At 39.9% G+C, this 13,339-nt stretch overlaps 1 protein-coding gene across 4 annotated transcripts in view; it reads right to left on the bottom strand.

Moving 5' to 3' along the window:
• The window catches only part of LOC138821384 (myb/SANT-like DNA-binding domain-containing protein 2), a 29,071-nt gene extending 16,044 nt beyond the window's left edge, over positions 1 to 13,027 (bottom strand). Inside the window, exon 1 of one of the 4 annotated variants that reach the window (XM_070013571.1) lies at positions 12,492 to 13,027. In XM_070013571.1, the coding sequence (XP_069869672.1) occupies positions 12,492 to 13,001 (510 nt within the window). In that variant the 5' untranslated portion in view covers positions 13,002 to 13,027. Of the gene's footprint in view, positions 1 to 1,208; positions 1,293 to 10,578; positions 10,658 to 12,491 lie in introns of those variants that run through there. The other 3 variants (XM_070013572.1, XM_070013574.1, XM_070013573.1) reach the window with 3 other exon arrangements.
• Between the last annotated feature and the right edge of the window lie 312 nt (positions 13,028 to 13,339).

Raw genomic sequence — 13,339 nt, 5'->3', positions numbered from 1 at the left:
TAATCCAAAAGTGAGGAATAGGGCTTAAGTGCCCCTTCAGAAGCTGTCCTAAACTGAGACAAGCCTCCTAAACTGAGGCTTGACTTTTGTATTTCATCACTGACAGTCAAGACCAGAAACTGGGCCTCATATTGAACAAGGAAAACTCCTGGGAGGAATCTGACCAGAAACCATCAGCAGTCAGTGCTGCAGGCAGCTGTGGGTACTAGTGTCTGTCCCAAGGAGGGATCTGGGTGGCACATCACATATACGTGGAGAGATAAATGATGCACTACTGTCGTGCAGACCAGAAACTAAGACTGAAAGGCAAGAGCACTTTAGTAATAAATTCACTTATTGTAAGTTCATTTTAGTGTAAATTTATCTTAGATTTTAAAACAAGGATCTAGTATGCTTTTCTTCAGAAGACATTGCATTTACCTATCATAGCTGCTTTAAAGTTCAAAGTTATTTTAGTAAGTAACTAAAGATATTTACCTGAGTTACTACTATACACCCTGTACCCTGATTTATTTTCTAATTCTATTTTTAGCTTTCTCAATATGTAGATAACATTTTTTGTTTATATTACAGGGTGTGCCATCACCTAACAGCTAGGACAGAATCTTAGTTAGGCAACTTTGTTATTGGGCCAAAATCATAGTATCCTTATACAAACCCAATTAGTAATGGGATAAACCACTCCGAGTGGCCTCTTGATGAAATCAAGAGACAATAAAACACAAGATGTAAAAAACAGCTCTGCCAGCGTCATATGTCTTGCTGTGTTACAGCACACATTTTTAAATAAATACTAACATACTCTATCTAACATGATCAAAAGTATGGTAAATACTTAAACCAGTAACTCATTCATCCATTCTCCTATTTTTTACATGTGCTATATTTTCAGTGTCTGGCAGCAGAGCACGTTTGTTCATGTATCACCACAAATGTTGAGCAATGCTTTGCTGAAGGACATTAGGATGGCTATGATGCTGTGACTAGTGGACAGGAAATCATCAGTTCCATTATAATCTTGGGGGACTCACTTTTGTATATGCTTCCACTGTGGACCAAAACATCCTTATATAGACTAAGCTTTGTATATACTACGAAACAGTCTATTTCATTTCCATCATTTATCTCTAAAACAAGTACTCAAACAATGGCAGGCAGAAAGGAATGTACACATTTCTATAGCCTCCTTTGGTAAGTCTCATACTTACCTCCTTCAACAGGCAAAAAGTCATTCCAAAGCCAGGTGTGATGGCGCACGCCTGTAATCCTGGAGGCAGAGGCAGCAGGATTGAGTTCGATGCTTGCCTGGGCTACATTACATTGCAAAACTCTGTCTCAAAACAAACAGCAAACAAACTAACTATACAAAGGTAATTCTACTTTGTAAATTTTCTTCTATAATTCTAACTTCCCTTTGCAATTATAAAATCTTAGGAAACCATTATTCTCAGTAAGAAATTAAAACATTTGTATTTTTGTTTCAACAAGATCTATGTGTGTGTATATATACACACACACACACATATACAAACACATAATGGGATCCATCTGGGTGTTTCTATATGATTTTGGTAGTATGCGTATTTATCATCATACTGCTGCCAAAAGCATTACTCCCATTTGTCAAAATTAGTAACAGGAGGCTGATGACTCACAAGGAGGCATTATAACCAGTCAAGTGGTTATTTACATGGAGTCTGGAGTGAGACTACTAGTCTAGTGCTACCACCTGCTGACTCTGTGACATTAGACAAATTAATCTCTGCACCTTATCTGTCCAGGAAGTAATTAGTGACAATACTTCTGCCAGACATGTGGTACAGCACCTACAATCCCACCACTTGAGAGGCTGAGGCAACACAATCACAAATTTCAGGCTGGTTGGTCTGAGCTACATAAGGAGATTCCATCTCAAATAACGGAACTAAACCAAACAATCTCCCCTCATACTTCCGTTATAATTTGTTGTACGCATTTAATGAGAAAATATAAGAAGAACATTTAAAAGTTTGCCTAATTGCTTGCATGTAATAACTGTTCATTATCATTATAATAAGTTATAATGATAAAGTAACATTGTATGATGATCAAAAGGCCTTATATTTTAAATAAATGTTAGGTCAAATGAAGAAACAAAGTATTCTATCAAAAGGTGCATGGTGGGAATAGCATATTCAAAGGAATCTTAACTGTAAACCTTGTGGTTTTACAACTGACCTTTGTGCTCTGCTGACCAGGTCATCATGGTCTCACTTGCTGAGGGCAGAAATGATAGGGCAGGTAACGTGGCGATGAAGCCCAAGTTAGCTAATCATAATTACCTTTGTTTATGCTATCACTATAGCTGCCTTAAACATGGATTTGAAATCTTGCACAAGCATCAACAGAGCTCTAAAAGATCTTCAGTGATAAAAATTAGACAAAAATCCTACTTAAAACAGTTCATTACAGATTTTACTTACTACAGATACCAGTAATTGCAATTCTGGCTGAGCAACTCTTTCAAATAATTAAAGATGTTTACAGTACAAAGTAACTCCTTGATTTTCCAAACAATGGAACACTTTGCTGTTTAGTTGTGCAAACCTCAATGACAGCTGGATATTTATCATGTGAACTAGTAATATGAAATCATGAAAATCATTCTTAATAAAGCTAAAACAAATCAACTTCTATTTTGTATACAAAATCAAAAGTACAGAGTGCAAATTCTGTAAAGCTAATTAAGGCTTTAACTTAGTATATTATATTTGGAGTTCTTGTTCTGTGCTAAATGTTCTAAAGTTTGCATTTTAAAGCTTGTTTTGTTTTTTTGGTCAGACGTGGGGCTTGAACTCTGGGCCTGGGTGCTGTCCCTGAGCTCTTCAGCTGCAGGCTAGCGCTCTACCACTTGGCCCACAGGACCACTTCCGGCTTTTTCTGCTTATGTGGTGCTGAAGAATAGAATCCAGGGCCTCATGCATGCAAGGCAAGCACTCTACCATTGAGCCACCTTCTCAGCACCCTTAAAGTTTGCATTTTAAATACTGTTTTCTATCATAAGCTCTTTGAACTTCAATCAGCATTGTTCACTAATCAATATCTAAATCAATACCTACCAATGGAAGGGGCTCATTTTTTTATGAATAAATGAGTGAATGAAAATTCCTTAAGGAGAATGAGTCACAGGAAAGTGAATTAAGACTACTCTGGGGGTACAGGTACTAGTAACAAGGGGGAAGAGGGGCCAACAGAGAGTCAAAATGAAGATAAATATGGTCAAAGTACCTTACATACATGTATGAGAACAGAGCAAGGACACCGGATGAAATTGGTTTTGTGTGTGTATGTTTTGTTGGTGGTGGTTGTGGGGATGAAATTGTTTTAAGAAGGCGAGAGGAGGATGAGAAAGAAAGATGAAGGGGCTGAGTTTGATCAGGGTACATTGAATATACGTATGAAAATGTCACAATGAAACCTCCCCATGTACAACTAATACCCCCTAAAAATCTTAACTATTCTTCCTAAACCATAAGCCAGATCTTTCTAGTTATAGAAAAACATTTATAAAATTAAACATTAAAAGCAGTTTTCATAGATATAAACTTTTACTCTAGGTTTGTTTATTTCAACTACAAACATAATTGATTTATTCAGATAAAGTAATCTGAAGATAATAGAAAAATAATACTTTGTTTCAAAAGTCCAGGACACTATAACAAAACAGTCTTAGATAGGCTGACACAAGTGTGACTAAAAACACATCTAAATAAATAACTTTTTTTGTATTAATTTATATTGAATGTAGTAGTATTTGGCAACTCAAAATACATAATGTTAATACAGCCAAGTATATACATATAAAAATAATATGATAGCTGCTGTTTCTAAAATACCTGAGGATAAACATGGGTTTGTATTTTACTAAGGATATCCTATTAAGCGAAAAGGTAATACTTGATTAGTGCCACGGAGTGGGGGAGGGGAGACTATTTCCATTGGCTCTAAAGGACTGTTTCAACTACAAATAGGGACAATTATATTGATTTAAATACATGTCTTTTTCCAAATACTGATATCATCCAATTAATATTTAGAAGAAAGAACTGATTATAAACTCCAAATAATTTGAAACATAGGTGTTCAGATTCATTAAACATTCATTTCAAATATTGAAATTTCTACAAGAGTAAAAAGCAGGCAGAACTGAACACAGTGCATAAAGTCCATTACAAAAATAAAATAAAGATTAATTATCACTACATTCCTAACAATCAGTGCAACTCCGAAGCACTTTATGGTATTTTTCTGTTGCTTCTTCAACTCACGAATTTAATTCCCCGTTTAATTTTTTTAAACATTTCTTTTCCTTGAGGGAAAGAAATGTAACTTTTCACAGGTGCGGGGGGGGGGGGGGGGAGTAGAAAACCTAAAATTAAGAGTATAATGAACATCTGAAATCTTAGTTCTGAATTTCAGTTCTTACCTTCAGGTCATATTAAGAAAAAAGAGGAGGATGAGTGCCAGTGGCGGCTGCCTGTAATCTTAACTACTCAGGAGACTGGGATCTGGAGGATTATTATAGTTCAAGGCCAGGCTAGGCAGAAAAGTTCACCAGATTCCATCTTCGAGACACTCAGCAAAAAGCAGGGTAGAAATGTGGCTCAAGTGGTAGAATGCCAATCTAGCAGGTGTGAGGCCCTGAGTTTAATACCACGAAGAAAGAAAGAAAAAAAAGAAGAGAAAAAAAAAGGATAGAATTTCCTCTACTTGCAGGTTGTGGTTAAAAAAAAAAAAGATGCAGCACTTTGGGTTTTCATTCAAGTATACAAATTAAGTAATGTGAAATATCATTGATATTTGCACAACCATGGTTCAACACTATAAAAACACTTATTCATCCAAGTAGTCTCCAGAATTATTATGTCCAATATGATGTTATCCCAAAACTATCAGCTTCAACTTTTTACATGGTTCTTTCCCCCCCTCCCCTCACCCCATCCCCTTTGGAGGTACTGAAGTTTGAACTCAGCGCCTTGCTCTTGCTAGGCAGATCTCTACCACCTAAGCGCCATACCTCTAAGCCCTAAAAGGTTCTTTATCATGACACCAAACCATCCTTCATAGTTCCTAAATTAAACCTTCACCATAGGTTTATGCACCACAGCAACTTGTTTTTCAAATAAGCTGCTGATCATTAAAATTTTTTAGATCAATTCTACTATGTAGCTGTGTCTAGTTGGGATCCTTATTTAAACATATCTTACTATATTTTCAGTTTTCACTATTTTCATTATGCTATCTCTAAACTCCATATCAGTTGCATCATCTACCTAACTGCCTTCTAACCAGTAAAATCAGCTTTAGGATCACCCTGCTAGACGGGAATGATGTGTACTCCTGAAGTCCCACAATTTAACTTTAGCAGGAACATTATATCAATACTAACATCACACATTAGACCTTGATCACAATGGTGGCATTGGTTCTCCAATGATCTAGCTCCTTTACTGAAAGGCAGACACTGGGAAGGTAACTGCTGTATTTCTAGCATTCCTAACAACAGGCACCTAAATATTTGTTGGTGAACAATGAAGAGCTGAAAACTGATGAACAATTTCAGACCTTATTTAAAGAACCCTGCGATAAATCTGTTAGTTGAGTCTGATAAAAGGGAATTGGAGCTGGGCGCCAGCCAGTGGCTCACGCCTGTAATCCTAGCTACTCAGGAGGCTGAGATCTGAAGATCACAGTTCAAAGCCAGCCTGGGCAGGAAAGTCCGTGAGGGCAGGAAAGTCCATGAGACTCTTATCTCCAATAAACCACTAAACACCAGAAGTGGCGCTGTGGCTCAAGCAGTAGAGTGTTCCCCTTGAGCAGGGATAGCGCCCAAGCCCAGAGTTCAAGCCCCATGACCAATTAAAAAAAAAAAAAAAAAAAGTTATTGACAAGATGCTCAAATCCCACCTCTTAACACCTGGACTTAGAGCTAAGCCCTACACCTTTCCCCTATAGGCCACCTGTTTCCCTCTAGATTTTCTAAGGGCCCAGCCCCTCTGTACTAGCTAGGAAAGGTATCAAAAAGGTACCTAGTGTTTTAAAACAGCAGTCTTTAATTGGGGAGGACCCATTCCTCCTTACTGACTAATCAGGGACTTTAAAATCTTAGGGGTTCCTATCATTCCCATTTTTAAGGTGTGAAGGTTGGCCTTTAAAACTTAGAAATGACTAGAGCAAAATAGGATAGTGACACTATTTCTTTTAAGTGTAACCTGAATATATCTTAATCATGAATATTTTCAACATCTGATAAAATATGCCAGAAAAATTTTTACAAGGATTACTCAGATTCTAAGTATAATATTCATTTTATAGCTGTCTTTGTCTTATTCATATAAAATTAGGATTAGTATTTTCTTTATTCTTTTAACTTTCTATAAACTTTCAAACGTTTTGGTTATCAGCCTAAAACTGAGAGGATGCATCAAATTCAAAACTCTTTGGAGAATACACAGAAAAATGCTTGAATACCAAAGCCAACTTAACAACTAGTAGTGTATGTGGCTATTTCAATCTGAATTTAAATTATAACTTAAAAATTCAGGTTCAATCATTCTGACATCATCACTAATGCTCAATAACTCGTGGCTACCATATTGGACAATGCAGAGATAAAGAATTCCTTCACTGTCACAGAACATTCTACTGTTCAGTATCCTAAAGAACCAAGAACATGCACTGCTTATCCCAGACAGTTGTACCTATAATCTTTTTACTTTTTGCACTAAAATCTTCACCTAAAATGGTGGATCATCTTTCTTGACTCAACCTTCCATCTACAAAGGAATAAAGTGACAGGAAAAAAGGAACTCTGAGCTCCCCCTAGAGGTCTATGTACATGGCCAGGAGAAACCTTTTATATATATCAAAACTTCTTCATTACTAACTACTTTTATCATACAGTGTTCAATATGATAATCACTACCTACGTGCAGTATTTAAGATTTTAATTAAAATTAAATAAAATTTAAAATTCAGTTCTTTGGACACACTAGCTACATTTCAAGGGCCCCAATAGTCATATGTGACTGTTGGTGATCATAATAAACTGAGAGAACTATTTCTATCCCTACAAACTTTATTGATTAAGTAACACTGATAACACATCTTCTAAATTGTTTTCCTTTTACATATGTCTTAATGAACAGTCCAGAATACTTAACTCCACTCATCATTAGATTTCAAAATACACCAATAAACAAATTTAGAAACCTATCCATATTTTAATTTCTGCTTCTTAAATCTCTTCTAAGTCTGAAAGCCTAAATACAAGAATATAATAGGCAAAAGCAGTCAGCCTATTCTTTAAGACACATACAAAACCTCTGTCAAATTCACAAGTAGACAAGTAAGCTGGATTTTTAAAGACACTGCTATAATGAGTTAGCCTTGAACTTTTTATCCTCCCTAATGCTGCGAGAAAGTTGTTTTGTTTTGGGAAATAGAACCCATAGCGTAGCACATGCTAGGCAATTGCTCTACCACCAAGCACACCTAGGCCGATGACAAGCAAAATGAAACACAGGCCTTCAATTGACAGTGAGACGAAAACAACAGAAGATAAAACTTGTGGGGAAAAAAAAAGCCAAACAATCCGACTAATCTTTCTTCTGAACCATGGCTTACTACATTTCTTAAGAATCTTTCAATGATAATGCAGATGGAAAGTCTTGTCTGCAAATAGACCACTCTATTAAAATGCAAAAGTTTCTTCTAGTTCCACATAAACTCTGTTTTATAGGTTCTTACAAACAAAAAATAATCTGATAACTAAAATGAAAGATCAAATACATTATTATTGTGAAGTACAAAACATATCCCAATGGTAAATAAATCTTAACAAATAAATCTTAACAAATGCCCCTATGAACTGTGTTATGCTAGGCAAAAGCTTGAGGCCCTGAGTTCAAGTCTCAGTATTAGCACATAGATACACACACAAAATTAACCATTTCATTTGCTAGGTAGAAGACTTCTTGATCACTTTTAAATCTAAGAAACAACTAATCAGTACTGATCCAGCAAAGGCAATCACCTTGGATTTCATCTTGACACAGAACTATACGTACACATCTGTTTCAGACATAAAGCCAACTCTAAAGAGGCGAATTTTTGGAGAACACCCAAAAGTATGGGATTTGAGAATGAGTTTGCAGTGCATCAGATTAACTGACGGAAGTGTGAATGTAACATCTGGCTCAGAAGTGAATATTTTCATGAATTGCAAGTCCAGATAGATATTTCAATTACTACAGAATGGATGGTGATCAGATTGCTCCCCTCTTTGAAGTCACCATATTTATAGTCTGTTTTAGTCACAAGACACTTAATCAAGCATTCCTTGCACACTATAGTTTGCTCTGTTGTTTAATCAGCTTTTTAACTCTTTATGTATACTAGCTTTGGCTGGAGTGTAATCATCTGAAGTAGAGGAACTTCATATTAATAGTTTTTAAAATTCATTCTAACATATAGGAGACAGCCTTGCATGTAGTAACCATTCAGATATGTATTTGGAGAATGGGCACATGAAAAAAATCTATAGAAAAGAAAAAAAAAATAATGTAAGAACAAGAAAAAACATTTTTCCAGCTTTATCTCACTCTCAAATTAAGATAGAATTGTCAGCAAATTTTCTTCCAGCAAACAGAAAAGCAACGAAACTTCAGAATAAACAATCTCTGTAGCAAGGCATCCTCAAACACATCCCTTTTAAAAGAATAAATACCAGTATCATGACACACATCAAAATGAAATTCTTTACAACAATAAGTACATTTTCATATCTGACTTCAATTAAATTTTTTTTTAAAGAAAGTCATCTGAACAGTAGTAAAAGAACTATAAAGTCAGGGGCAAATGTCTCATACTTGTAATCCCCTTGGAAGACTGGAATTGAGAGGATTTTAGTTCAAGGCCAGCCTGGAGGGATTTTTTAATCCCTTCCCAACCAATAGCTGGGTGTGGTGGCACAGAATTGTCATCCTAAAGGCTGAGATTGGGAGGAATGAAGTTCCAGAAGAGTTCAGGAAGAAAAGTTTGTAAATCCACCTCAACAGAAGGCAGTGGGAGGAAGGGCACGCACACACCTGTCATCCTAGCTGTAGCAGGAAGTGAAAAATAGGACAAATATGACCCGGGCTCACACTGGGAAAAAACTTTATTTCTAAAATAACCAGCGCCAAAAAGAGTTGGAGGGTGGCTTAGTAGTAGAGAGCTTGCCTTGTAAGCACAGGACCTGACACTGAGTTCAAAGCCCAGTAATGACCCTCCCAAAAAGGACTGAAGTAACAAAATTAGAGTTATTATTTCAATTCTAATACCTTTTTTTTTTAGAGGTAACAAGTGCAGACCAAAGAAGTTATGGATGTGCTTTAAGATTATTTAGGAATGTGATCAGGTAGGGGCTAGGATAGGACTTTAATCTCTGATGATAGGACTTTAATCTCTGATGCCTTCACATGAGAGGCAGGTTGCTACATCAAAATGTTGGAAACTAACTAAATGAAAAAACTGGTTTTATTTACCTCATTTTTTTTCAAGCTAAGAAGAAATTTACTGACTTTTCGAAAATTAATTTTTCATTGGAATTCCAAATATATTGGAACAGAAATGTTAGTGACTCAGATAGTGAGTCATTGAGCCTCTGAAATTGAGGTTATTTTGTTGGTTTTTGTTTTACCAAACTCATGACTGAACTCAGGATCACTGGCATGCAAACCATTTGCTCAATCATTGAGCTACATCCCCAACCCACAGTTCACATGTGAATGAGCTGCACTGATCTTCTTACTGAACTCATTTGCTCCGATTTTGTAAAACTTAAGCAAAATGTACTACTGAAGTTATCAATACAATAAAGTGAAATTGAATTCTGAATTACTATTCTAAATTGGCAATTCTGAAACTGGTACTGGTATCTAAGAATTCGTTTTCAGGGATCTGAAACCCTCTGAGAATTTAGGGTTGTATTTCTCTCTTCTTAAGCATAATCTGCATTACTTGGACATCCACCACATAACTGTGTAAAGCTATGATTTCAGTGATCACATCTGCTTCTGTCCTTAAGATCACATTTACACCAAGTCTCCTAAAGAGAAACAGCTTAGTATTTATGCAATATTTCACCAAATACTTTGGATTCCAAAGTATGTGTCTTAGTAAAAGTTTGATAACTCTGCTATAGATTAATACTTTCCAAAATTACCTTTCTAGATTTTACTTGATAAATTTAGTAATTACTCAGTGCCTACTATATGCTAGTACAGCAATGAATAAGAGACCAGAATCGGTACTTAAACAACTTACAATTATAGTAGGAGAGATCAACATTATTAACAAGGAAGTTTGGATTCCTGGATTGAAGTTAAAGAGTAAAGCATTTATTTAATTAAAAAAACACCAACACCAACAACAACAACAACAACAACAACAACAAAAAGCAGTTAACTACCCTCTAAGTTAACTGTTACCAAGGATCAGAGAACCCATCATCATCTGCAAAAAGATTCTAAGAGTTTGATGTCAACTTGGTCTTACCTGTCTGGAGACAGGTAAACTGATCCTCTTTTTAAAATTCTTCAGAGGCTCAATCTCCTTTCTTTGCTTTAGGTTTCCTTCTCATAACTGGACAATGAAGCAATCCAACTAGATATTCCCTGGTTGTTTGAGAAACAATTTTATGGAGAGATTTATATTTAGTGAAAGGTTGACAACACACTTTCCCTTTTGGGAAATTTCTATGGACAAAAATTCAGCAAACTGGAAAAGTAACAAATACCTACGGCGCACATCTAAACTCAAGACAAGTTCATGGGCAGATGCTATCCAAGTCAGTGCAAAAACTCTTCCTAAAATCCAGCCTTAATGACCTTGACTAGAACAAAGAAAAGAGTCAAAGAATGACAGCCTTTTCCTATACTTTAATAACAGTCTAGTTTAAAAAAAAAAAAAAGAGGGACTCTGTAAGCCTCAAAGGTATGACATCAAATAGCATTAAATGTTATAATAATAGCAAATGGCTAATTTAATTTTGTAAGGGATGGCACATTCTTTGGGCAATAATTGATAGGTTTCTGGACCAAATATTTTAAACAAAGTTCCCAAGTGAACACCAGTGAAGCCAAGACATTGTGAGCTCTAGTGTAATGTCCCTCCTTTATTGTGATTGCCCTTACTCATGATGGTTCTTACTGGGTTTTATGGTGGTTCTTTAATGTGATTATTCTTACTTATGACTTTTCTTAGTGGCCTCCCCCACCAAGGAGTTCCCAGAAAAAGTGCCAGCCCTACCAGAAAAGAAATACACACACACTATGACTAAGTAATAGAACTATTTTCAGGGAAAACTAGGAGAATCCTACCAGAATCTTTTAGCAGACACTAGGATGAGGGGAAAAAAAAACGTAACTAAACACAACTCCTTATCCACCCAAAATACTAATACGAATTGACTAAGTCAGTAGAAACTGCAACGGATAAACAGATTGGTGATAAAAATGCCCAGCCCACGTTAAGCCTCTGCATTTAAACATGCAGATACACAAGGATGGCCAGGTGCACGTTAAGAGTTTTACTAGTCAGCACATCTGGCACAGTAAACTAAAGCAGGGAAAACTAGGTCTCAAGAAGGGGCTTCGTCAGAAACAGCAGAGCCTCTCAAACCAACCTACGCCTGGAGGCATCGACCATCCAAATTCCAGAACAACTCTGGGGCAGGCTAACTTTAAAGGTGCACACGACCTCCACGATAAACACTACACAATCTGGTTACAATCAAGCCTTTCTAATTCTCCAGAGCATCTCAAGAGTCTTACTCTCCCTTCACATCCTCAAGTCAGAAGCAAAAAGAGACTTGACATCAAGGCCAGTGGTCTCCAGGCGCTTGACATATGGCTCCGCCACCGCGCCATTTGTTGAAAATGCCTAAACGCGGGGCTCAATCACCACCTCCCACCCCCGCCCCCGACCTTCTCCCTGCCTTTCCTCACTTTCCCCACTAGCTTCATGGTGGGAGCCACCCCCCCCCCTCGTCCTGGAACAAAGCGAGGCGCCCGGGAGGGAGGTGAGGGCGAGAGGCGCCCGCGGCACCGGGACTGCCGCACAACGCACAATGAGAAACTACCAACTTCAGAGCCAGGAACCACCTCGATTGGCAAGAAAAGGGGGCGGCGGCAGGCACGCCCAACTTCAAACTCAGGAAACCTACGGGCTGGCGGCCTTCTGGGGGGGGGGGGGGGAAGGAAAAAGAAAAAAAAAAAAAGAACAAACAAAATAAAAGCCCCTTTCCCAGGGAGAAAAGGAAAACAATAAAATAAGGCAGAGGAGATGCAGATCGCCCACCGGGCCCCGGAGGGGAGCCCTGCGCTCAGACCGGCCCCCGCCCCCGAGGCCCGCTTCCCCGCCTTCTCTCTGCCTCTCGGTTCGCTGCCCCAGGCCGGGCGGCCGGTTACCTTGATGCGCTCCCGGCACTGGGATGGGGTCCGTTCGTAGCCCAGCTCGGCCAGGGCCCGGGACACGCGCTCGTACATGGCTGGCCCGGGGGCCTTGCTGCCGAACACCGTGCCGGCTCCCTCCAGCTGCTGGTACCGCGCCTCCACCAGCCGCTCGTTGCCCCACACTGCGATGAGCGCGTTCGTCTCGGCCGGCGTCCACGACATGCCCCGGCAGGCGGCGGCGGCCGCGGCCGCACCTCCGCCGCTGCCGCCACCAGGGGAGAAGGAGACCGAGGCCGAGGCGGCGCTGCGGGCCCCCAGCCCCAGCCCGAGACCCCCGGACGCCGCTGCGCCCGAGCCTGCCGCACTGCCTGGCCCGAGCGGGGAAGCGCCCCGAGGCGTGGAAGGGTCGGACAGCGATGGATTCCCGTCGCTCAAGCCGCCAGGGGAAGCCGGGGAGAGCACCTCCATCTTAGGGATTTTTAGCGGCGAGTTGGCGGGCAGCTCAGAGCCACAGGGCGCAGCCATCTTCCAAGCGGCCGCCGCTACACCGCCCGGAAGTGACGCGCCCGCACTTCCGGCCACCGCGGTCTCCGGCGGTGCCTCAGGGCCTGGTTCGCCGGCGGCTGGGCGGCGATGGACCGCGGCTGCGGAGGATGCGGCGGCCGGGCTGAGGCCTTCTGCAGCGCCCGGTCTTTCCCCACGAGCTCTCCCGCGCCACCCGCTCCTCTCGCGGGGCGAGGGGCGGGAACGAGGCGCGCCGGAGGCCCGAGCTGGGGAGAAGGGCGGGGGCATGCGGGCGCTGGAGTGAGGAGCCGGCGGGAGCCTTCCCACTTCCTCTCCGGTCTCGGCCCCGAGAGGAGGGG

This window comes from Dipodomys merriami, unplaced genomic scaffold (assembly GCF_024711535.1).
Source record: "Dipodomys merriami isolate MVZ:Mamm:240054 unplaced genomic scaffold, mDipMer1.0.p SCAF_91, whole genome shotgun sequence".
Taxonomy (NCBI): domain Eukaryota; kingdom Metazoa; phylum Chordata; class Mammalia; order Rodentia; family Heteromyidae; genus Dipodomys; species Dipodomys merriami.
Note: the sequence above shows the minus strand (reverse complement) of the source record. Positions and strands in the feature narration are given on the sequence as shown.